This window comes from Ctenopharyngodon idella, chromosome 3, assembly GCF_019924925.1.
Source record: "Ctenopharyngodon idella isolate HZGC_01 chromosome 3, HZGC01, whole genome shotgun sequence".
NCBI lineage: Eukaryota > Metazoa > Chordata > Actinopteri > Cypriniformes > Xenocyprididae > Ctenopharyngodon > Ctenopharyngodon idella.
Genome location: NC_067222.1, coordinates 17,922,515 through 17,945,896, shown reverse-complemented (window position 1 = coordinate 17,945,896; position 23,382 = coordinate 17,922,515). Strand labels below are relative to the sequence as shown.

Here is a 23,382-nt window from a genome sequence, read left to right as displayed (position 1 = left end):
TTTTCAGTCTGATTGAGCCGTAAAACGATTACTAATGAATTATTTGGTTGCATGTAAACATAATGAAACCACATTAGTTGAACATGATTACTTAAGTTTTACATGTATGAACTTGTCGCAACCAAATAAGCTCATTTGAAATTCAAGACTCAATGCTGTTCTCTCTGTGGCCTCTGCCATGTGTATTACTGTCGACTGTCATGATGTAATGAAGCCATTGAGGTTTTGAGTCAGTTGCTTAGTTTGACTCAAGGTACCTGCAGGTATCATCAATTCCAGTTTAATGAAAACACAAAGTTCAAAAAACTACTACTTGTGCATTAATATTAGCACAATTGTTGAAAGCTAAGACTGCTTTCATTTCCCACTCTGGGTTATTTCAATTTCCGGTTCTACCTTTTGCGGATCATGTCGTGTGCCTGCCTCATTCCAGAGGCTGATAACACAGTCCTTGTGGGACTCATCTATAAGTTGTGTGCCATTTAAACAGCACCGTGCTGACCTGAAGGATGTACGTTACCAGGCTGGAATCTGCAGGCTCTCTATTAAGCTTCTGCAGGAGCAAACCCCAATTGGGATCCTGCCAAATTAGGAAAAAGTGACGGCAGTGAGTGATTTTAAAACCCCAAGTAATGCAAAAAAGTCAGACAGGACTGACCAGCTATTATAGACTGCCACGCTGAGCCACACATTTACCAGGACTGATGTTCCCTTGTGGTCGAGTGAATGGCAGGCAGTCATGGATTTTCTCAAAGACAAGCTGTCTTCTGCACCAGTTTTGAGATTCCCAGAATTTTCACTTCCTTTATCCATATGGATCATGAAACATCATGAAAACATCATGGATCACGACATCATGAAAAGCCACAACAATGGCAGAGATGTTGTGGTGGCCTACGTGAGTCATGCCCTACATAAGTCACAAACACCGTATTCGACTCCAAATAAAGAGAGCTTGGCCCATCTGGGCCCTTGAATACTGAATACTTACACTGGCCATATATTGAGGGTCTATATGTGACAATATTTTCAGACCACAGCAGTCTGAGGGTGTTTTCATGTACAAATGTCCTCTTATTGGTTAGAGTTTCCTCTGCGTCATCCATCAAAATAACTGACAAGTTCTCTCCGTGAGCTTATTGTGGCTTATTTGTAATTGTCGAGAAACACGCAAACACTATTATTATAACCTTTATTTTACCAGGAAAAGCACATTGAGATAAAAAATCTCTTTTACAAGAGTGTCCTGGCCAAGATTGACAGTAACACAGCTCATGTGGGTTTAACAACTAACAGATAACATCCATACATACATACATACATACACACACACACAAGCAAATTAAATCGATAAAATATTCAATGAAAAAGAATATCAATACATAACTAGTCAAAACAACTTCAGCTCGATGTTTCTGTCTCCAAGTCCTTTAAAATCCTTTTAAAATCGTCCAATGAAACCAGAAATAAGTGGGGGGAACATTGCACACAGCAAAATCCCCAGAGTTAAATCAACTCTGCTCAGATTACATATGGTCCCTCTCTATATAGTGTTAAAGTAACACTGAAGCAGAGTTAAAGCTAATGAGATACTTAAGTGATTAATTAAGTTATGATTGAGCATTAGTGATGAACACCTGCTGTTAACAAGCAGAATCACTGAAGAGAAACACAATAACTACAAATGACTTCCAGCCACAGCCTTAAATGTAATCAACTGAAGATAAAAGACGTTAAATATCTCAAGATCTGAATAAACAACTCCACAAAAAGTATATTATCTCATTAACTTTAACTTTGCTTCAGTGTTATTTTAACTCTGTGTAGAGAGGGACCATATGTTCTCTGAGCAGAGTTGATTTAACTCTGGGGATTTTGCTGTGCAAGTGTCACAAAGCGGAGGGTTGCAGCATGAAAAAAAGAAGCAAATAAGACTGTTGGAGGTACCAGTTCTGCTCCTCCTCTGACTGCAAGGAAGGGAACGCTTTGGCCATCCTGGGGCTCGAGGCATTGGAAGGGATCTATGGAGGCACAGACCCATGTGCTTTACCCAGAAATGTGCCTCTTAAAATGTTTGGTCTTTTCTAATATGTATTTTAAATATGTGTTTTTCTAATAAAAACGTAAGCAATTGTTAAATGAAGCTGAAGCATTTCTAAAATGCTATTAAATTATTAAATGCTTGAATAATGTGACTAAAATATGTTGATTATGAAGCATATGTATGAAATGAAATAGAAACGTTATTCTTCAGATTTTACAGTATGATTTATCATCGAGGTCTGTTCTCTCCTCTGCTACTTTGCATCTCTGGATCTGATGTCATAAACCACAAAAGCAACAGCAGCCACACCCACCAGAGCAGTGATGACCAATCGGGTCACAGGTTCAGTAAAACCACAACTGTAGATTTCTAAAGGAAAAAATGAGGACTTCAGATTTTTTTTATACTGGAATTTATACTAAAGTAGTATAGTAGTAACACTAATATCAACACTGACATACCTGGACATGGTTGACAGAGTTGATTGATGTCCAGATGTTTGGTCTGGTTGCTGATGGGATTGTTCAGCACACAGCTGTAGGTGTTTTTATCCTGATTTTCCACCTCCAGATGTAAAGAGATGCTGCTTCTGAGATCAGACACACTGATGCTGGACAATAAACTGTTTCCTTTGTACCAGGAGAGAGCCACATGGTTCACATTCACAGCTGAACACACCAGGGAACAGTTTGATGATGATGATGATGATGATGAACACTGTGAGGAGTCTCTGGTGATGGCAGGAACAGGCAGACGGGCTGGAGAATAAACAGACATAATCAATTTTGGCTAATACACCAATGTATTTGTAAAATACAGGCTAAACACTAATTTAAAAAATGACTCAAACCACTGGGTTTCATTTGACACTTCTAGCTGCGTCCCAATTCAGAGGCTGCGTCCTTCAAAGGCCACATTTGAAGGCCAATTGCGTCACTGTGGCACAATGAAGTCTGTTCCTGTTTGAAGGCTCCTTCAAATGCATTTCACTGGTAATGAAGGATACAACAGATGGATCCTTAGTGGCCTATCTCAGAATTCATTGCGCGCCAATGAAGACAGGATTTTTTTTGAGAGAAATTTCCAGATTACACCCTAGACAGCAGTGTGTCGGTGTCAATGAACTGGATTGAACTACAATAAATACTTTGAATGTTGCAATCCTATCAGGCTTATGTTAGCTGCCTGAATCGTAACAAAGCACTGTTGGCCAGAGGAGAACTAGCCCCCCGACTAAGCCTGGTTTCTCCCAAGGGTTTTTTTCTCCATTTTAACACCTATTTGCCACCTGATGTCATCTGTTGGATTTTGGGTTCCTTGCTGCTGTCGCCTTTGGCTTGCTTAGTTGGGGACATTTGACATTTGATATTCAACAGTGCTTTGCATCAGCCTACATTGACAGCATTTTCTTTAAGAGCTGCTGTGCAGCCAAAATTATAAACCAGTTATCAATGTAAAGCTGCTTTGACACAATCTGCATTGTAAAAAGCGCTATATAAATAAAGGTGAATTGACTTGATTTGACTCAATAGTGTTGGCCCAGATCCAGCCCACATCCAGTACATGTGGAATCCGGATGTGGGCTGGATCTAGGCTGACACTATGTTGCTGTCTGGGACTTTTACATTTAAATATTAGGTTCTACTTACTCAAATAATGTATTTTACCAAGATATGATTTGTGTACATTACATAAATAGACTAAGGTGAGAGGCTTTGAACCCTGTTTTGATTTTAGGCAGTTGAATATAAATTTTAAAACAGTCCAGTACAAACGTTACTGCCGCTCATCAATGGCAGCTGTCACATTTGCTAGGCCACAAGAACAGTCCTCCATAGGCTAGACCGTCCCATTTAATCGCTCGGTTCAATGTTTGTGGCCTATGAAGGATGCAGCCTTTGAATTGGGACACAGCTTGTCTGTTCTAAAGAATCTAAAAAAGGCCAAAATTATTCAGAAGTTAAAACTGACAAACGTAAATATTTTTCCAGCAGGTGGTGCTGTCTGGGGTTTTCTAACTCCTCAGATAACAGTGGTTAGTAGTGTCCTCTGCATTACTCCTGGAGAGGTTTAAAAAAGTTAAAACGTTTTAAAAAGTAGATTTTTCAGAAAATTAAAAAGGCAGAAATTCATTCCATTCAGGCGAAAATTGAAAACCCATGTATGCATATGACTCAGCATGAGCGTGAGGAGAATTAAGTTTCTTGAACTGAAACATCTGACAGATGTTTCAGTTCTAGAAATTGTTATATATACTAACAAGTACAGTGGGTGAACATCCTGAGACCAATGCTATAAAAATGAACAAATATTTCAATATTGTGATTTTGTATCAGTAAAAGAGTTTGAAATTGACCAGTTACTCACAATAGACGGTAAGATTAAATTCCCTGACTTGGTCTCCTGCCCCTCCCTTGGCGTTTACTTCATAAGGTCCAGAGTCTGAGGTTCTGCTGTTGTTGATGGTCAGAGATCCAGTCTGATGATCCAGCTTCAGTCTGTCTGTGAAAATCCCATCAGGACCATCAAATAATGAGATCTGACCGGCATCTATGAGAGCTATGAGAGCACGTTGATCTCCAAACCTCCACAGTATCTTATTTCTCGGTAGTTCAGCAACACCAGGCTTTAGAAGGACTGAATCTCCCTCCATCACTGACACTGACTTCACTGCGTCTATATCACCAAACACTCCTGCAAAACAAAAACTTATAGACAAATGAAAAATACCTGAGAAAAGAGAGCACTAACCACTACTAACTTTAAATTAAACACAAACACGGATTAAATGTCTACAAAAGTAGATTTAATAAAGATGAAAGTTGTCTATATAGAATCAAATGTGTTCCCACAAGGATACAAATCACAATTTTTCCTTGCAATATCTATTACCATGTTTAGGTCAGGTGTTAGGTGTAAATACTGACTCTGCCACAACATTTTTTTTTTTTTTAATTAGATAATAATGACAACAAAAGACATTTACAAAGGCATCTATATAACTGATATGTTTTTAGCTAATAAAAGAGTATGTTGCTTAGAGGAGATCTGAAAAAATCTGAAGCCACAATATAGATGCTTACCAACGGGATTCCACGAACAACAGAGCAAAGCAAACAGGAGAAGCATTTTCCTCAAAAGTTCGCTGACGTTTCCAGTCATGAATCTCCTGAAAACTCTTCAGATCCCACAATTTTTGTAATTAAATGAGAACAAAAGTTGTATGAAGTCAGAATAAACTCCCATGAGCGCACCGCCTTTTGTTTGTGTCGAGTTAAACCCATGAAACCTCAAAGCATGACTTTTATTGGTGTCGTTTCCCTTTTTAGAGTTGTAATAGGAAATGACAAAACACATGCTATATAAGATATGAGAACAACTGAAGAGTGTACACATGAAAAAATACATTGGAGTATATTATTACTATTATTATTATTATTATTATTATATTATTACTATTACTATAGTAGATTTACCACAACATCTATAAAATTACCACAACAAATTCATTCAAGTTACTGTGGTAACCTTACCATAGTATGGTTCAAAAACAATATAGTATTTACTAGAGAAATTTTGTTACATGTAGTACCTTAACTATATGTAGTGGGGAAATGATCGTAAAGAGAACACTAAATATAGCTGACTATGCCACCCTGTTAACCAGGGAAATATTAATACTTATGAATTAACCACATTCAAAGGGCACACAGGAGCGTGGTGTCGAAAGGAAGGACAGAGACGTAGATACCAAAAGTACAAAAGCTTTATTATTTTGACAATCAAGCATTAATCTTCAAAACATTAAAAGACTGTACTGAGTTAGAATATACAAACGGAAGACATTAGAAAACATGAAGAGGAGACGAGGCTTGCTAGTGGAGGTCAGCTAGTTTAATGAGCGCTATAGGCTCCTATATCACAATCTGACCACAACACACACACACACACACACACACACACACACACACTGCACTATGTGACAGAGTCCCATCACCACACACGAGGGCCTGTCTGAAGCCTCGCTCCTGCAACAAAAGACGAGATAGTCTCCAAATAAACAAAACAAAAATAGTACTGATAATAATAATAACAACAACAGACCAAATGTAGATAGTTTGGTATTAAACCAGAAAATAAAAAACAAAACATCTGCGATGAGGTTCAAAAACTAATATCAAATGGAGATGGATGTTCACACCACTTTCAAATACAAGCAAAAGAAATGCAGACTAAACAGCAAATTTAAACAAAGCAAAAGAAATACAGATAAACCAAAGATGAACTGAAACTAGGTTAAGCAACGTGAAAAAAAAAACAAAAAAAAAAAACACACAAGCAAAACAAACCAAATACAAACTAAAGAACAAATTTGAGCAAGAAAAGTAATACAGACAAATGAAACAAGCACACTAATATACAGAAAGAAAGTACAAAACAAAACAAACACAACTTAAAGAACAAATATATGACCCATTCCAGAATTGTGTGAACATCTCACATAGAGAAAGAATACAAAAAGTAGGAATTAAATGAATCTGTTGAACTTTTTTTATTTTCATGAAACACACTTTAAATTTCAATATTTTCATTATATATTAATTCTGAAAATGCAGAAAAATCTGTCAACTGTTATAGGCAAATTGGGTCAAATATGTACAGTTGTATACAAATCTATGTAACACAATTTTCCTTTTGTCTTTGAGCGTAATAAGATAAGAGACTTTCTGTTTTTGGAGTAGAAAAAAACGCATTTAACTAAACGGTGTGCATTTTCTCTAAACATAGCTTTAAAAATTAACTAAATAGTTTAACATTTCATGAAGTAACACTACTTTTTATGCTAATCAGCTTCTGATCAACTTCAATAAAACACATCAGTGTTTCTGCCAGACTCTGACTCCTAGTATTTTAGATGTACTTTAAAGCCATATGTTTACATTTTTTATTTGTAAACATTAGAGTAAATCAGGCTTGTATTTACTCAGTCTCAGTCTTGGCGCCTATCTTTAGTGAAGCGCGCGGCGACGCTTCTGAAACGTGCCGCGCTGCAGCTGGTGTAAACACAAGCGTTGACTGGAGTGGCCGCGATCGACTCTGCCGTGCCGCATCAATAATATCGGACTCGCGCATACAGAACATTCCCAGCTCTTCCCCAAACTAACATTTAAGGCGGCCCAGTTAACGGAACGATTGCGCAGGCGCAATACGGGATTTCGGCGATGGGCGCGGTCCAGAAATCTCAAAGACTCAAAACACGTCCAAGTAGACAGCGAGACGCTTCTTCAACACAGACACAATCGTCCTTATTTAACTCAGCTTCACAACAACATGAAGAACGCGTTTTCTATGTTTGTGTGTTTCTTCGTCATAGAGGGTAAGTGTTTGAATTCTGATTTTAATGCTTTCGGTTTCACTTTGTCCCTGTCAGGTGTGCTGTCTTCTAATGCACTTAGTAGTGGTACATGACAAGCCTTTGCATTTGAAGTACGCATTACCTACATGATCGATGATGTGCTCGACTCATTCCTTTAAAACATACAGGAGAATTTTAAAGGAACTATCCTCCGATGTTCTGCTTTAAAGGAAACTAGTTTAGTAAAGTTGGCAACAGATTCACAGATTCGAATTTCCCGGATCAATAACGCGTGAGTTAAACGTTGTTACTACACAAATAACACCACTTTTTAATCGCAGACAATGAGCTGCAATCTAATTTCATAACGAGCCTTCCTCTGCAATGCACGAGCGACTGAGAGACAAGTCCCGAGGAACCGTCTGCAAAGTCCAAATCCCGAAAAACGTTACTAAAAAAATAGTCAAGTGCCACTAAATCCAGCTTACACATGAGGTCTCCTACTTATTATACTACATCATTTAGTTTGAACATATTTTGTATTAGTTTTTATTATGAAAAATATTTAATAACATAACTGTAACACATTCACCAAATTCAGTCCACACATCCTGATGTACAACACTTACAGTGTGTTACAGTGAAGTAACTGATTGCATTTAAAAATTAAATAAATTACAAATTCTAAATAAAAATAATGCAAAAACACCTTTTATTTTTTTCAAATTAAGTTTTGTAGTATAACCAGCTGGACAGCGATGCTGTGTGGACTGGATTTGATGGCATTACACTGCATAACAGTGAATATATTGAATATTTTTCATAATAAAAACTAATAAAAATATGCAAAAACCAATAGGAGACCATTGATGTGTAAACTGAATTTGGTGACACTACAGTGTGTAACATTAAAGTTGACTATTTTTTTCGGGTTTTGCACTTGTATATCTGTCTATTAAAAATCACTTCATCTGGAAAGAATCTGCTGTTTACAAACATCTGATAGGAAACGTCCTATAGACGTATTGCAGATGAGCAAACACTCTGTCTTCCAGATGTAAACACGCACATCAAATAGACATCTCAGAGATTTATGTGCTATCATGGATCCCATTTCAGGAAAATTAGGTTGTAGCTCGTTGTCTGCTATGATTGATTTTTAAACGTTTAGCTCATGAGTTATTGATCTGGGAAATTAGAATCAGTGATTGCCAAATTAGCTGAATTAAGCAAGTTTTCCTGGTTAACAAACAGAGCTCCTCTCTCTACTATACAAACAGGGATGTGTTTCCCAAAGTTCAAACATAGCTCAGCGATTCTGTGTTTCCCGAAACCATAGTTCAAACGAACATTATCAAACTTCTATTGCAGCGCTCAACCTGTTGTACTGGTTAGATCTAAGTTTCTTGTTAGTGAGACATGTGGACACATGCTATACATTACTCTACATTTATATGCTATTGGACACATTACTGTTTGTAATATTTTTAAAAGAAGTCTCTTATGCTCATCAAGCCTGCATTATTTGATAAAAGTAATATTGTGAAATATTATTACAACTTAAAATAACTGTTTTCTATTTTAATGTATTTTAAAATATAAGTTATTTCTGTGGTGAAAATCTGAATTTTTAGCATCATTACTCCAGTCTTCAGTTTCACATAATCCTTCAGAAATTATTCTAATATGATGATTTATTATCAATTTCAGAAACAGTTGTGCTGCTTAATATTTTATTGGAACCTGTTACTTTTTTTTAGGATTCAAAGATGAATAAAGTTTAAAAGAACAAAATCTATTCAAAATAAAAATATTTTCTGACAATATAAGTCTTTACTATCACTTTATGAATTTAACACATTCTTTCTGAATACAAGTATTAAATTCCTTTCAAAACAAGACAGAAAATTATAAAATTTATTCCGTTGAATTAAAAGAAGATAATTTGAAGAATGCTGGTAACCAAACGTTGGCCATTGACTGTGGCCAACGTTTGGTTACCAGTATTCTTCAAAATATCTTCTTCTGTGATCAACAGAACAAGCTCATACAGGTTTGGAACAACATAAAAGTTAAGTAAATGATGAGAGAATTTTCACTTTTGGGTGAACTATCCCTTTAACATTTTTTTTTCTGGCAATTGTTTATTTTTGGTAAAAGGTAAAGCATATGGTGAATGAATAAATGTTACATGTTTCCGTTTGTTCTGCAGGTGTGTTTGATGTTGATCCAGATGAAGTGAAGACGGTGATCGAGGGAGAATCTCTTACTCTACAGACTGATTTTATTGAAACGCAGAAAGATGGTCTAACAGAGTGGAAAGTTAATGATAATAGCATAGCAACAATCAACAGAGCAACTGGAAAAGTTGAATATAGTGATGTGAAGTTGATGATGATGTTTAGTGGCAGAATTAATCTGGATCAAACTGGATTTCTCACCATCTGGAATATCAGAATCAAACACTCTGGAGAATATAAAGTAGAGAGTATCAGCAGTGTAGGGACCAAATCCAAGACATTCAAAGTTATTGTGAAAGGTGAGTAAATTAAATCTGAGAATATGCAAGCTGAAATAACCAACGGTTATGAGATTGAGATATTATTTTTGCAGAATCTCCACTCAAGTCTGTTGAAAATAAAGATGAAATAAAGGCATTGTTAGCCACAAAGGGAAACTCTGAGACCCTACACACTGATACTGACCTACAGAAACATGATCTGATACTTTGGAGATTTGGAGCTGAAGGATATCTCATCGCTAAAGGTGATACAGATAACAATCGGACCTCATACTATGATGGTGACGATGGGAGATTCAGAGACAGACTGAAGATGGACAGCAGGACTGGATCTCTGACCATCAGTGACATTGAAACTGAACATGCTGGAGAATTTAGACTAAAGATCATCAGTGACAGAAGGATTTTATTCAAAAGATTCACTGTTACTGTCTCTGGTGAGTTGATGTATTCCTTCAGTGCAACAATAAAACACTAGCGTCTACTAATACTTTAGATAATCAGTTAGATAATTCAGGTTTGTCTGTATCATTACAGTACCAGGTATTTCTCCAGGCGCTGTAGCAGGGATATGTGTTGTTCTGCTGCTGGTGGCTGCCGCTGCAGCTGCTGGTGTTGGGATTTATTGTCGACCCAGTGATTCTGAAGACAAAAAACTTATATGTAAGTCATACAAAAGTCATGCAGATGATGAAGAATCACTAAGAATCGCACAGTATTTTCTCAGTGTTTCTGACATGTTCATTCATTTTTGTTTCGATGTGCTGCTGACATGAAGCGAAGTTCTCTAAACAACTAGAGCAACTGCGTAAGTATTCCAGCTGATACAGAGCTGTATTGTGCTACAGTGGATTTTAAATGTATAAAACGATTTGTCATAGTCAATATTTATCATTTTCTCCACAAGTTCTGCTTGTGTTTGATTTAGTGCAGTAATGAAGTGTGTGATTATCCAGTACTGAACTGCATGACATTAATTTACTCACGACTGAATTGCTTTGTTTTAAATGCTGAATTTACTACAAACTCACATATAATCTCATTTCTGTTTTTTATGTGCTGCTGTGACATGAAGCGAAGATCTCCAAACAACTAGAGCAATTGTGTAAGTATTACAGCTGATACAACAGAAGGAACATTTAGCTTAATTGTGCTACAGCATAGTTTAAAAACATAATATGATTATAAAGTCAGAATTGCCCGATTAAAAACTCACAAATCTGACTTTTTCCTTGCAATTGTGAGTTTATATCTTCTCAGAATTATGAGATATAAATCCAATCAAATTCTGAGGAAAAAAATACTTTTTTTTTTTCTCAAAATTGTAAGTTTAAAATCTCATCTTTGACATTCTAAGATATAAACCTGCAATTTCTGTCATGTTCACCTGATCACTCATTTCTAATCTCCTCTTTTCTGTTTCTATGTGCTGCTGTGACATGAAGCGAAGCTCTCTAAACAATTGTGTAAGTATTAAAATTGATACAGCAAGAGAAAACTGTTATTGTTTAAAAGTAAAGTTTAATATAAAAACATGACTGTAACAACAGTCCACTGGAGGCAACCTTGAAGAACAGAAGACTAATGACTCAACAAGATAAACCTGTGAACACAAACACACCATGACACAAACAAGGGAAGCACAATAAATGATCACATGATGACAAGGGGATCACATGACAACACGGGAAACATGACTGTGACAGCAAACATAAACATAAACCCAAACGAACCAAAACCCAACCTCAAAAGTTCAGGAGGGTGGTGGAGCGGAGGCAGTCTTGGGGGAGGGACAGAGGGATCTTGGCAGAGGGCTCTGACGTGGCGGCCATGATGTGAAGAAGCTCAGTCTTGGTAAGCATCATGTAAAGAAGCTCAGGCTTGGCAAGCATGATGTGAACAGTCTCTGGCTTGGCAGGTCTGACGTCAAAAGGTTCTGCAGGCCTGATAGAAGAAACTCTGGCATGGCAGGCATGACGTGAATAGACTCAGGCCTTCGCTGAGACGGCCGAAGACGTTGCAGCACCCCCAGAGGCGGCCGAAGACGCTGCGATGCATCTAGGGGAGGTAAGCTCAATGCCACCGCCTCGCCCTCACAAACGGAGGAAGAGGAGAAAGAAGTCTTCCTCCATCCCTCATGGCCTGGAGGCCGTCCCAGAGCCTGCCCCAGAGGCTGTCCCAGAGCCCACTGTAGGCTCAGAGGCCTTCCCACATGCCGCTTTAGGCCCGGAGGCCATCCCAGAGCCCGTTGCTGCAAAGCCCTGGCACCGCCCAAGCTCCTTGCTCTGCCAGCGCCGCCCTTGAGGCCTGTCAAGCAGGCTCTGCCCTTGATGCCTGTCGAGCAGGCTCCACCCTTGATGTCTGCCCTGCCGGCTCTGCCCATGCTGCCTGCTAAGCCGGTACTGTCCTTGCTGCTTGCCCTGCCAGCTCCGCCCAAACACCCAGCACCGCCCTGACCCTCAGCCAGGACTCTAGACCTGCTGGAGCCTGCCTGGTTTTTCCCTCCGGCACCGCCCTGGCCCTCAGCTAGGACTCCACACTGGCCGGAGCCCCCCTGGTTTGTCCCTCCAGTCCCGCCCTGGTTTTCTGCCAGGACTCCAGACCTGCCTGAGCCTCCCTGGTTCCACTTTGTGACTTTGTGGACATTCCTGCTGGCTCTGACTTGGCTTTAAATTTTGTTAAATCACGTTGATGGACTTAACTGATGGTCACGCATACAAAATTAGTGTAGCCTAATTTTCACTGATCATTAATATAAAGTCATTCAGATGATGAAGCGATTGTTAGAAGCTCATGAAGAATCACACAGTATCTTCTCAGTTTTTCATCTGTTCATTCATAATCTCCTCATTTCTGTTTCTATGTGCTGCTCTAACATGAAGCCGAGATCAATGAAAAAGAACTGGGTAAGTGTTAAAACTGGTGCAGCAAAAGAGTTTTATTGTGAAACAATAGTTCATAAATGTACTATGAAAACCATTTTTTTTTTTTTTTTTGCATGTCTGTGTGTCTAGTGCATTACACATTTTGAACAGTAGTTTGGAATATATAAAACAAAATTAAAAAATATAAAAAAAGGAACAAGTGAATAATTCATATAATGATCACGTAAGAGGATTATGTTTGTACGGAGCATTTGACTGCAGATATAAAATATACACTGCAATATTGCTTAAAAATGGTCAGTTTTGATTTCATGGTGACTTTAACACACACAACATGACTGTAAGTGTTACAGACCATTAAGATAAAGTCATGCAGATTATCATACAGTATCTTCTTAGTGTTTCTTCATCTGTTCGTTCACTCAATCTCCTCATTTCTGTTTCTATGTGCTGCTGTGACATGAAGCGGAGGGCTGTGAAAAAGAAAAAAGTAAGTATTGTATGAGCTTTATTGTGCTATGTTAGATTTTAAATATATAAGCTGTTAATTCTGTATATATAATATATTCATCTGTTCATTCACTTATAATCTCATTTCTATTTCTTTGTGCTGCTGCGACATGAAGCAAAGATCTCTGAAAAACTAAAGAAAATGTGTAAGTATTACAGCTGATAAAAGTGAGCTTTATTGTGCTACAGTACAGTTTAAATGTACAAGATAGTTTTCATAGGCAATATTTCTTATTTTTAAACCATATTTTCTGCCTGTACAGTAATTAATGAAGTGTGTGATTGTCTAGTATTGAGCTGCATGATATTAATATACTGATAACTGAATCACATAAAATATATACAACATTACAGTAATTGTTACTGTTGTTATTGTTACAACAGCTTCATTAAGATCATTAAGAGTTTATGTCTGTTTGTGTTATTAGGGGTCGAGCATTAGTCATTTGTAGTGTTTACATTAATTACACATTAATTATGGAATTAACTATTGTTGACACACACAACATTACTGTAATTGTTACTGATCATTAATAAAAAGTCATGCAGATTATGAAGTGATTATTAGAAGCTCATGAAGAATCATCTGATCGCTCACTAATAATCTCCTTATTTCTGTTTCTATGTGCTGCTGTGACATGAAGCCGGGGACTGTAAAAAAGAAATGTGTAAGTTTCACAGCTGATACAACAGTTTATTTTACAAACTGCTCTGAGACGAGTGCTGAGGAAATGCAGCTAAGGGTAATCCACAATCGTATTCCAAATGTGGTCAAAACCACAGGGCAAATAATGGAAGCAAGAGCCCAAAACACAGGCAAACATTGAAATCTAGGAAACCAGGCAGAAGATCAAAAACATTATGCAGGGAATCATAGCGAGAGCTCAGAAATGCAGTGTGAACACAAACAAGACAGGACAGGACTTGTATAGGCAGAGAAACACCTGAAGGGAATCAGGCACAATGAGTCTGGGCAATGGGTTATGGGAAATGCAGTCCAGGATGAGATGGATTATAGAGGCAGATGTGACAGTTTAAATGAATAATAATTTTTCATAGTCAATAATTCCTGTGACACATCATCTCTGAACTAATTTCAAAACAAAATGCTGTGGAAAGTATTGATTATTAGTTCACATTATGCTTTAAGGTTCACACACACAACATTTCTGTAATCGTTACTGATCATTAATATAAACTCATGTAGATGATGAAGTGATTATTAGAAGCTCATGAAGAATCACACAGTATCTTCTCAGTGTTTCTGACATGTTCATTCATTTTTGTTTCGATGTGCTGCTGACATGAAGCGGAGATCTCTAAACAACTAGAGCAACTGCGTAAGTATTCCAGCTGAAACAGAGCTGTATTGTGCTACAGTAGATTTTATAAAATAGAGTCAATATTTATAATTTTTACCACAAGTTCTGTGATTATCCAGTATTGAGCTGCATGATTTTAATATACTGACGACTACATCATATACAACATTACAGTAATTGTCACTGGTTGCTAAAATGCTGATTTAAAATAAATAATTAAGATCTGTGTTTGTGCTATTGAAGCTCACAGAACTGCAGAAATGTAGTGTCGGTTGGCCTAAAATCATAGTCTTGACTTATTTTGAGTGTTATCTGCACTGTGTGTCAGTGTTTCTGTCATGTTCATCTGATCACTCACTATAATCTTCTCATTTCTCTGTCTGTGTGCTGCTGGGACAGATGAAGAGAAGATCTCAGAACGACTGTGTAAGTATTAAAACTGATGCAGTGAAAGAAAAATAAGCTTGATTGCGCTACAGCAGAATAGTTCAAATGTCGAATGATTTTTCATAGTCAATATTTATAATTTTTCACCCCATGTTCTGCTTGTGAGAGATGTGTATGATTGTCCAGTATTGAGCTGCATGACATTAATTAAATACTCATGACTAAATCACATGCAACGTTACTGTAATTGTTACAGATCATTAATATAAAGTCATGATGTGATTGTTAGAAGCTCATGATGAATCACTCAGTGTTACTGACATGTTCAACTGTTCATTCACTAATAATCTTCTCATTTCTGTTTCTACGTTCTGCTGCGTCATGAAGCCGAGATCGCTGAAAAAGTAAAGAAAATGTGTAAGTATCAAAGTAGAGTTTAACATTAAGACGCCACAGGTGTGAAACTTTCCTGAACTAATGTGAAAAATATTTAAATGAATTGCTGTGAAAAGTATTGTTATTTAATAATTCGTGCTAGTGATGGATTTAACTAATGTTCACACATACTGTAATCGTTACTGATCATTAATATAAACTCATGCAAATGATGAAGTGTTTATTAGAAGCTCATGAAGAATCACACAGTATCTTCTCAGATTCTTCATCTGTTCATTCACTCATAATCTCCTCGTTTCTCTGTTTCTATGTGCTGCTGTGACAGGTGAAGACAAGAAACCTGAACAACCAGAGCAGCTGTGTAAGTATTACAACTGACAGCAAGAGTAAAACGAGTTCCCTATCGATGAACGCCTGCATTACATGTCATTCAGGAGATGGTTTGCTGCACGCATCCTTCAGACAATAAAGTACACGTCTGTTTGAAGCACGTCTCTCCACTTTTTACTACTCTCTGAAAAATGCTGGGTTAAAAACGTTGGGTCAAATATGGACAAACCCAGTGACTGGGCTGTTTGGACTCAGCGGTTGGGTTAAATGTTTTAAATGCTGTTCAGTTTTATTTAACTCAACTATTGTTTGCTATATGGCTGACTTAAAATGAACCCAAAATAGGTTGGAAATTAAACATCAGACACATAATTGCTAGAGGCAACGATAATAATCAAAAGGTTAACATTTATTAATAAGCAATTTAAGAAATGTGTATTATTTAACTTTTATTTATTAATCTTATTGATAAATGTTCATTTTTTTAAACATTAATAATAAATGTTAATTTCATTTTAAGCAAGCAATATAGTAAATTTTAAACAATAGTTGAGCTAAATAAAACAGGTTGGGTCAAACAGCCGCTGATACTGTTTATTGTTAATTCACATTAATGATAGATTTTACACATGACATATAAAAGATGATGCAGATGATGAAGTGTTTATTAGAAGCACAGGAAGAATCACACTGTATCGTCTCAGTGTTTAATCAAATTTGTCTGTTTTTATGAGCAGCTTTGATGGGTGAAGCAGAAACCTCTGAACAAGAAACACGTAAGTATTACAGCTGAAACAGCAAGTGCAATGCATACAAACTAAACCACTGATATTCAAATGACGGACCACAGTTTGCATCCAGACCCTGGGATGTTTCCCTCCAGACCGCAAGACAGGATGACAGCACCATTTTACTGTTTGAGCAGCGCCACAATAAATTCACCCAAAAATGAAAATTCTGTCATCATTTACTCACCCTCAGGTTATTACAAACCTGTATGAATTTCTTTGTTCTGTTGAAAACAAAGGAAGATATTTTGAAGAAAGCCACTTTGGGCCACCATTGACTTCCATAGGAAAAAAAAAAAAACTATAGAAGTGAATGGTGACCCAAAACGTCCGATTTACAAACTTTATTCAAAATATCTTCCTTTTGGTTCAACAGAACAAAGAAATTCATACAGGTTTGGAGCAACCTGAGGGTGAGTAAACGATGACAGAATTTTCATTTTTGGGTGAACTATCCCTTTAACGGTGTGTGTTCACTGGAACTGAGCAGAGCGAGCAATTTTAATTCCTTCCAATGGAAGTTGAGTGATGTTTCAACCCTAGTTGTAGAATAATACATGTTCAATGAAAAAGAGGTTTGTTGCTTGGTTAAAACCCATAAGTTTGCAGAAATATAGTACAAATGTTTTTGTAAATTTATATTATAAATATTTTGTTGACTTAAAATGTTAAAGAGAAAACTGAAACTTTTACTCTCCAGACCCTTTAATTACATGTGCGACTGCAAACAACAACAAAAAACACTGCAAGAAAAGCTGTGTGGGTCATTGCTAGTGTCGTATCACATAGACAAACGTTTAATTCACTTTTAATACTTTTATTAAAGATAACTGGAATTAAACATGTTTTTGCTGTTCTCATTACCGTAACAGCCTGAAAAAAATCAGCACCATTTAGAAAGCTAAAACATTTCACACAATCTTCATGGTTTAAAAAAATTATTATTAATAGTCATGTGAAGTTACTTGAAAGTATGAAAATCCATATTTTAAAATAAACATTTTTATTTGATTTTGACTGATTTCTCTCATTACCGTAATGGCTATTGCAAAGTACAACTTATTTTTTTTTTAATATATTTTATTGAAACCTGACATATTTTTCAAAATGATGTGGCAAACCTGAAAGAACATAATGTATATTCTTTTTGTGAATTTAAAATCAAACTACTATTTTTACATTTAATAAATTAACATAAAATGAATTGCGGTAATGATACATAAGATGCAGAAATGAGAATTTCAACAGAAAATGCAATAAAATACTAAAATTATTCATTCCTATGGTAAAATTGCTAAATTTGTGCAGGGTAGAGAACAGTGTTGTCGTCATTATAATATTTGTTTATATTAGTAAATTACATATTTATATTTAAAATCTTGACCGCTGTGGTGTTTTAATGGTTTTGTGATAATCACCCAGCTAAAACTTTTACACTGTTCTGTTGCTGACCTGCATTTGTGACTGTTTTCCTGAGCTTTTTTATAGATAAACATTTTTTTTAATGCCGCAAACCAAAATGGAGACAATAATATGAAGTTTCTGTGTTAGAAGACCAAAACTCATGTACATTTTAAACTGATAAATATCACTTCAGTGATCTTTGTGTGGTGGTTTCAATCTCTGACAGAGACAGTCTTCGGGATGTGCTGGAGGAGACTTTACAGAGTGCTCACCTCTTGCATTGTCAATACAAGATCTTGAACAAACATTGATGCACCTCTTGTTGGAAATAAATGTTGTGATGTTATTTCCATCAAGAGGTGCCGTTTTTGGTCAGTATCTTCTTTTGACATCCTGGAATATGGTCATGATACGTATTCCTACATGGTTGTTTAAGAAATTAAAAGCTACATTTTTTAGGGTTGAAAGAGCAGTCTTAAGTATTGGCCTATAATCATTTTTTTTAATATCATTACATAGCACTGTATATATCACTGTCGTTTGTACATCATCTATTAATTCACTATAATCTAATTTCTCTGTTTCTCTGTGCAGTCTTGACAGATGAAATGGAGATCTCTGAACAAGAAATATGTGAGTATTACAACTGAAACAACAAGTGTAAAATGTGTTTTGTTGTGCGACAATTAATGTTGAATGAAAAAGTGGTTTGTTAACGGACTATAATGCATTAGGAGCTCGCTCAGGTACTGGGGAGCTAAACCATTTAGTGCTTTGTAAGTAAGCAGCAAGATTTTAAAATCTATATGATGTTTAATAGGGAGCCAATGCAGTGTTGACAGAACTGGGCTAATATGGTCGTACAGGAAAGTTCTAGTAAGAACTCTAGCTGCTGCGTTTTGGACCAGCTGGAGTTTGTTTATTAAGCGAGCAGGGCAACCACCCAGTAGAGCGTTACAGTAATCTAGCCTTGAGGTCATGAACGCATGAACTAACTGTTCTGCATTTTTCATTGAGAGCATATGTCGTAGTTTAGATATATTTTTAAGATGGAAGAATGCGGTTTTACAGAAGCTAGAAACGTGACTTTCAAATGAAAGATTGGTATCAAAGAGCACACCCAGGTTACACATGTGTCAAACAAAATAAATATTGCATGATAATTTATAATAATACATTTTATATAGCGCCTTTCCAATGCTCAAGGACGCTTTACAATGTGCAACAAGAAAAGGATAACACTAATAGGGTAGACAATGATGACAAACAATAGAAATTAGAAGCAGTAAACGAACAGCACAACCAACTGAGAGAGCGGTAACTCACCCATCTGAAGAGCCGAACGCGGTGGAGACGTAACAGTGTAGAGAGCTCGCAGCAGCCCGACGGCAAACTCACAGACAGCAAAGATTGCTAGAGACAACAGTCCAGTTCAGAGATCAGCAGTGAGGAATGGAGTAATCCAAACAATTTCGATAAAAATAATCACAGTCCAGGTGCGAAGCGGCAGCACAGACGTTCACATATGAAGTCTCTGTCTTCACACAGAACATGGAGGAAGAACAAGATCCTCACGTGACAGGATATTCCTGTAAATCTCTCTGAATCTCCTGGTCATTTCAATCCCTGACATTCGCATGCAAACACACACTTGATCTAATGTCTTTTTCTTTGTATTTCTCCATTTCTAGGTGCTGATGTCACAAAGATGGAGAAGGGTGAAGGGGAACGGTGCATTTATGTTGCAGAGACTGCCATAAGTCGAGTGATCGGTGCTGATCGGGCTGTCATAGACAGACAGGGCAGGAGGAGCCTTGTGATCCGTAACCCCAGTACTAAACGTGCTGGAGGTCACACACATGGTGAGTAGGTGTCTTTTAATTTTTTTAGTGTAAGAAGGGTTTGTTCATTCAATAATATTCAAGCTTAGCACTTAGTGCTACTGAGAAAGTGATGAAATGTGACAAAATATAGTTACAATTGTTAGGTGAAAACAGCCTGTTTGTCCACATTAACCTGATCACACTGAAATCAAACTTTCTGTGCTGTTGAGTGGAAAGTGGGTTTTAAATCCTACTATCCTGTTTGCCTACAGTCCACTACTTGTTTTTTGACAAAGGCTTTTTACTAAAGACCGAGACTCCTGCCGACTGGACCTGACTGTCTTCTGACAGACCCGTAAATAAAACAGAATGATCATTTGTACGAACACTAAACCACTGGAAAGTTTGCAGAAGAACTATTGTTTTAGACCTCTATTTTTTTCTTTGTAGTTTTCATGTGACCATCGTTTCTAATAAATTTCATTGTCTAATTCTTCTGTGATTGTTGTTAAAACAGGATCAGATCCTCAAAATGATCTGAAAGGGCTGAAAGAAGGTGAGATTCTGTTTAAAACAAGATCCTGATCTGATGTGTGTGATGTAGCTTCATTCAGATGTCAAACACCATTTTACACTCTTATATTCAAAAAATGCTCTGAACACAAGCTGCTAGATAGTCGATGAACATAACTGAATAAAAAATGATTGTACTGAAAGAAATGGTGTCAAAAAATCAGTGCAAACTTTACATATGAGTTTGCATGTTCTAGGTCAAAGTTTTCCGTTGAAAATGATGTCGTGTAAACGACCCCTGAGTACAGAAATATAATAAATGTCATGTTCATTTGTGAGAAAATTATTGACATTCATTTTGATTTCTCTCTTATTAATTTTGATTTTCTCTGTTTCCTTCCAGAATCATCAGGAAAAGAAACATCTTCTATCAGCCAAATAGACAAGGATGGAGAGAATGAACAGTAGAAGAAGAGATAAGACACGCCCACCAGTGTCAATCACTGTGACATCATCAGCATTTCAGCTCAGTCTTTTAGAAGCTTCTAGAAATCATCCAGTGAAAGTGAGAAATGAATCAGTGTGTTTGAGCTCTTAAAGTCTTGTGTGAAAAGCTTCTTTGGGTTCAGATGAACAGGGAAATGTGTTGATGGAAACACTGCATGTATAATTTTATTAATGTTTCACTACATACCTCACCTTTAAAGTGTTACTCTTAACATAATACTAATTTGACTCTCACAGCTTTGATTTTGATTGTCAGAAATATTACTTATTTTTAAAGAAGTGTTTTACCGCAGCAGTATCTCTCTATGTGCTGTTTTACATCATTAACACTAGTGCAAGGAGGTGTTTTTTCTGGTCAAGTAAAAACAAGTAGCAATAGAACAGGGAAAAAAAAAAAAAAAATGAGGCTTAAATTTATTTTTGGGTGCCATTCACTTCCATAGTATAATTTTTTTCCTACACTGAAAGCCAATGGGTCTCATTTACTAATATAATTGCGTAGTTTATTTCATATCTGAACTTCTCATGAAAAATCTCAGCCTAGTTCACCACACGTGTGTACGCACATGAATCTGTTCTGAACCTCGTTCTTATTTTAGTGAATTTGGAGAGTTCTAAATGAGCGGTCGCGTGCACGAGGTTAGTCATTTGCATAAAACACGTCCATGTAAGGGCTTTCCGCGCACAGCCTTTCGTCACCCGTGTCAAACTTGCCACTGTTTGCGACACACTCTCTCCTGATCCTCGAGCAATGAGTGATCAGTTCTCACAATAAACCGCTTTCATACCGACCCAGATTACAGAGCTGTCATTAGACATTATCTGTGTTATTCAGAGAATAAGATATAACGAAGCTTTTCTTACTCTTTAACTGTATATAATGTATTTCAGATTGAATGAAATTGTATTATTTAATAATTTTATTATATTATTTTATATATAGATTGTATAATACAATTAATGCAACACACTTCAATATAATTATAGTCATGTTAGGATGAAATATAACGTCTTAACACGATTATAAGGCCGTACAGAGAAAGTGTTTTTTGTGTATGTGTGGTTTCAGTTGTTAAAATCGTTCGTACGCACATTTCACGCACACATTTGTACGTACATGTGAATGAGACCCAATGTCTGCTCTCACTGTCTGGTTACCAGCATTCTTCAAAAGATCCTTTTTTTGTGTTCGGAAGAAAGAAACTCACACAGGTTTGGAACAACATAAACTTAATCTTAACTTAAGAACTCATTGGGGTTGTTCAACTATACATTGATTTCTTCTGCTATAAAAAATTTCCATGTATAATAAACTTTTTACCAAAGCCTCAGATGTCTAAAGGGGTCAAACTAATCTGACGCTGTTTTTTTTTTTTTTTTTTGATAAAATAATTAAAATCTCCATTACTGTATGTATTCTTTTTTCATCATGTAGGTGCTTATACAGCAATGCCATTTTCAAATTTATTGTTCATAGGTTCCAGAATATACAGTGGGTACGGAAAGTATTCAGACCCTCTTAAATTTTTCACTCTTTGTTATATTGCAGCCATTTGCTAAAATCATTTAAGTTCATTTTTTTTTCCTCATTAATGTACACACAGCACCCCATATTGACAGAAAAACACAGAATTGTTGACATTTTTGCAGATTTATTAAAAAAGAAAAACTGAAATATCACATGGTCCTAAGTATTCAGACCCTTTGCTGTGACACTCATATATTTAACTCAGGTGCTGTCCATTTCTTCTGATCATCCTTGAGATGGTTCTACACCTTCATTTGAGTCCAGCTGTGTTTGATTATACTGATTGGACTTGATTAGGAAAGCCACACACCTGTCTATATAAGACCTTACAGCTCACAGTGCATGTCAGAGCAAATGAGAATCATGAGGTCAAAGGAAATGCCTGAAGAGCTCAGAGACAGAATTGTGGCAAGGCACAGATCTGGCCAAGGTTACAAAAACATTTCTGCTGCACTTAAGGTTCCTAAGAGCACAGTGGCCTCCATAATCCTTAAATGGAAGACGTTTGGGACGACCAGAACCCTTCCTAGAGCTGGCCGTCCGGCCCAACTGAGCTATCGGTGGAGAAGAGCCTTGGTGAGAGAGGTAAAGAAGAACCCAAAGATCACTGTGGCTGAGCTCCAGAGATGCAGTCGGGAGATGGCAGAAAGTTGTAGAAAGTCAACCATCACTGCAGCCCTCCACCAGTCGGGGCTTTATGGCAGAGTGGCCCGACGGAAGCCTCTCCTCAGTGCAAGACACATGAAAGCCCGCATGGAGTTTGCTAAGATGGTGAGAAATAAGATTCTCTGGTCTGATGAGACCAAGATAGAACTTTTTGGCCTTAATTCTAAGCGGTATGTGTGGAGAAAACCAGGCACTGCTCATCACCTGTCCAATACAGTCCCAACAGTGAAGCATGGTGGTGGCAGCATCATGCTGTGGGGGTGTTTTTCAGCTGCAGGGACAGGACGACTGGTTGCAATCGAGGGAAAGATGAATGCGGCCAAGTACAGGGATATCCTGGACGAAAACCTTCTATAAATGATTTTAGCAAGTGGCTGCAATATAACAAAGAGTGAAAAATTT

At 37.0% G+C, this 23,382-nt stretch overlaps 2 protein-coding genes across 3 annotated transcripts; one reads left to right on the top strand and one right to left on the bottom strand.

Moving 5' to 3' along the window:
- Nucleotides 1-1,175: 1,175 nt before the first annotated feature.
- On the bottom strand, nucleotides 1,176-5,322 carry LOC127508191 (SLAM family member 5-like). 2 transcript variants are annotated; one of them, XM_051885934.1, is made up of 4 exons: nucleotides 5,128-5,322; nucleotides 4,412-4,752; nucleotides 2,506-2,802; nucleotides 1,176-2,413 (listed from the first exon to the last, which is right to left on the bottom strand). In XM_051885934.1, the coding sequence occupies exons 2-4, from the start codon at nucleotides 4,695-4,697 to the stop codon at nucleotides 2,298-2,300; spliced, it is 699 nt and encodes a 232-aa protein (XP_051741894.1). In that variant the 5' UTR covers nucleotides 4,698-4,752; nucleotides 5,128-5,322; the 3' UTR covers nucleotides 1,176-2,297. The 2 variants fall into 2 exon arrangements, with proteins under 2 accessions (XP_051741894.1, XP_051741892.1); XM_051885932.1 differs by having other exon boundaries at nucleotides 4,412-4,738.
- Nucleotides 5,323-7,042: 1,720 nt separating this feature from the next.
- LOC127508134 (uncharacterized) lies at nucleotides 7,043-23,353 on the top strand. Its single transcript, XM_051885810.1, has 20 exons — nucleotides 7,043-7,421; nucleotides 9,613-9,939; nucleotides 10,014-10,358; nucleotides 10,459-10,584; nucleotides 10,700-10,729; nucleotides 10,997-11,026; nucleotides 11,367-11,387; nucleotides 12,804-12,827; nucleotides 13,273-13,296; nucleotides 13,433-13,462; nucleotides 13,961-13,984; nucleotides 14,627-14,656; nucleotides 15,038-15,064; nucleotides 15,413-15,442; nucleotides 15,747-15,782; nucleotides 16,489-16,527; nucleotides 18,538-18,576; nucleotides 19,635-19,805; nucleotides 20,284-20,322; nucleotides 20,683-23,353. The coding sequence occupies exons 1-20, from the start codon at nucleotides 7,376-7,378 to the stop codon at nucleotides 20,745-20,747; spliced, it is 1,503 nt and encodes a 500-aa protein (XP_051741770.1). The 5' UTR covers nucleotides 7,043-7,375; the 3' UTR covers nucleotides 20,748-23,353.
- Nucleotides 23,354-23,382: the final 29 nt, after the last annotated feature.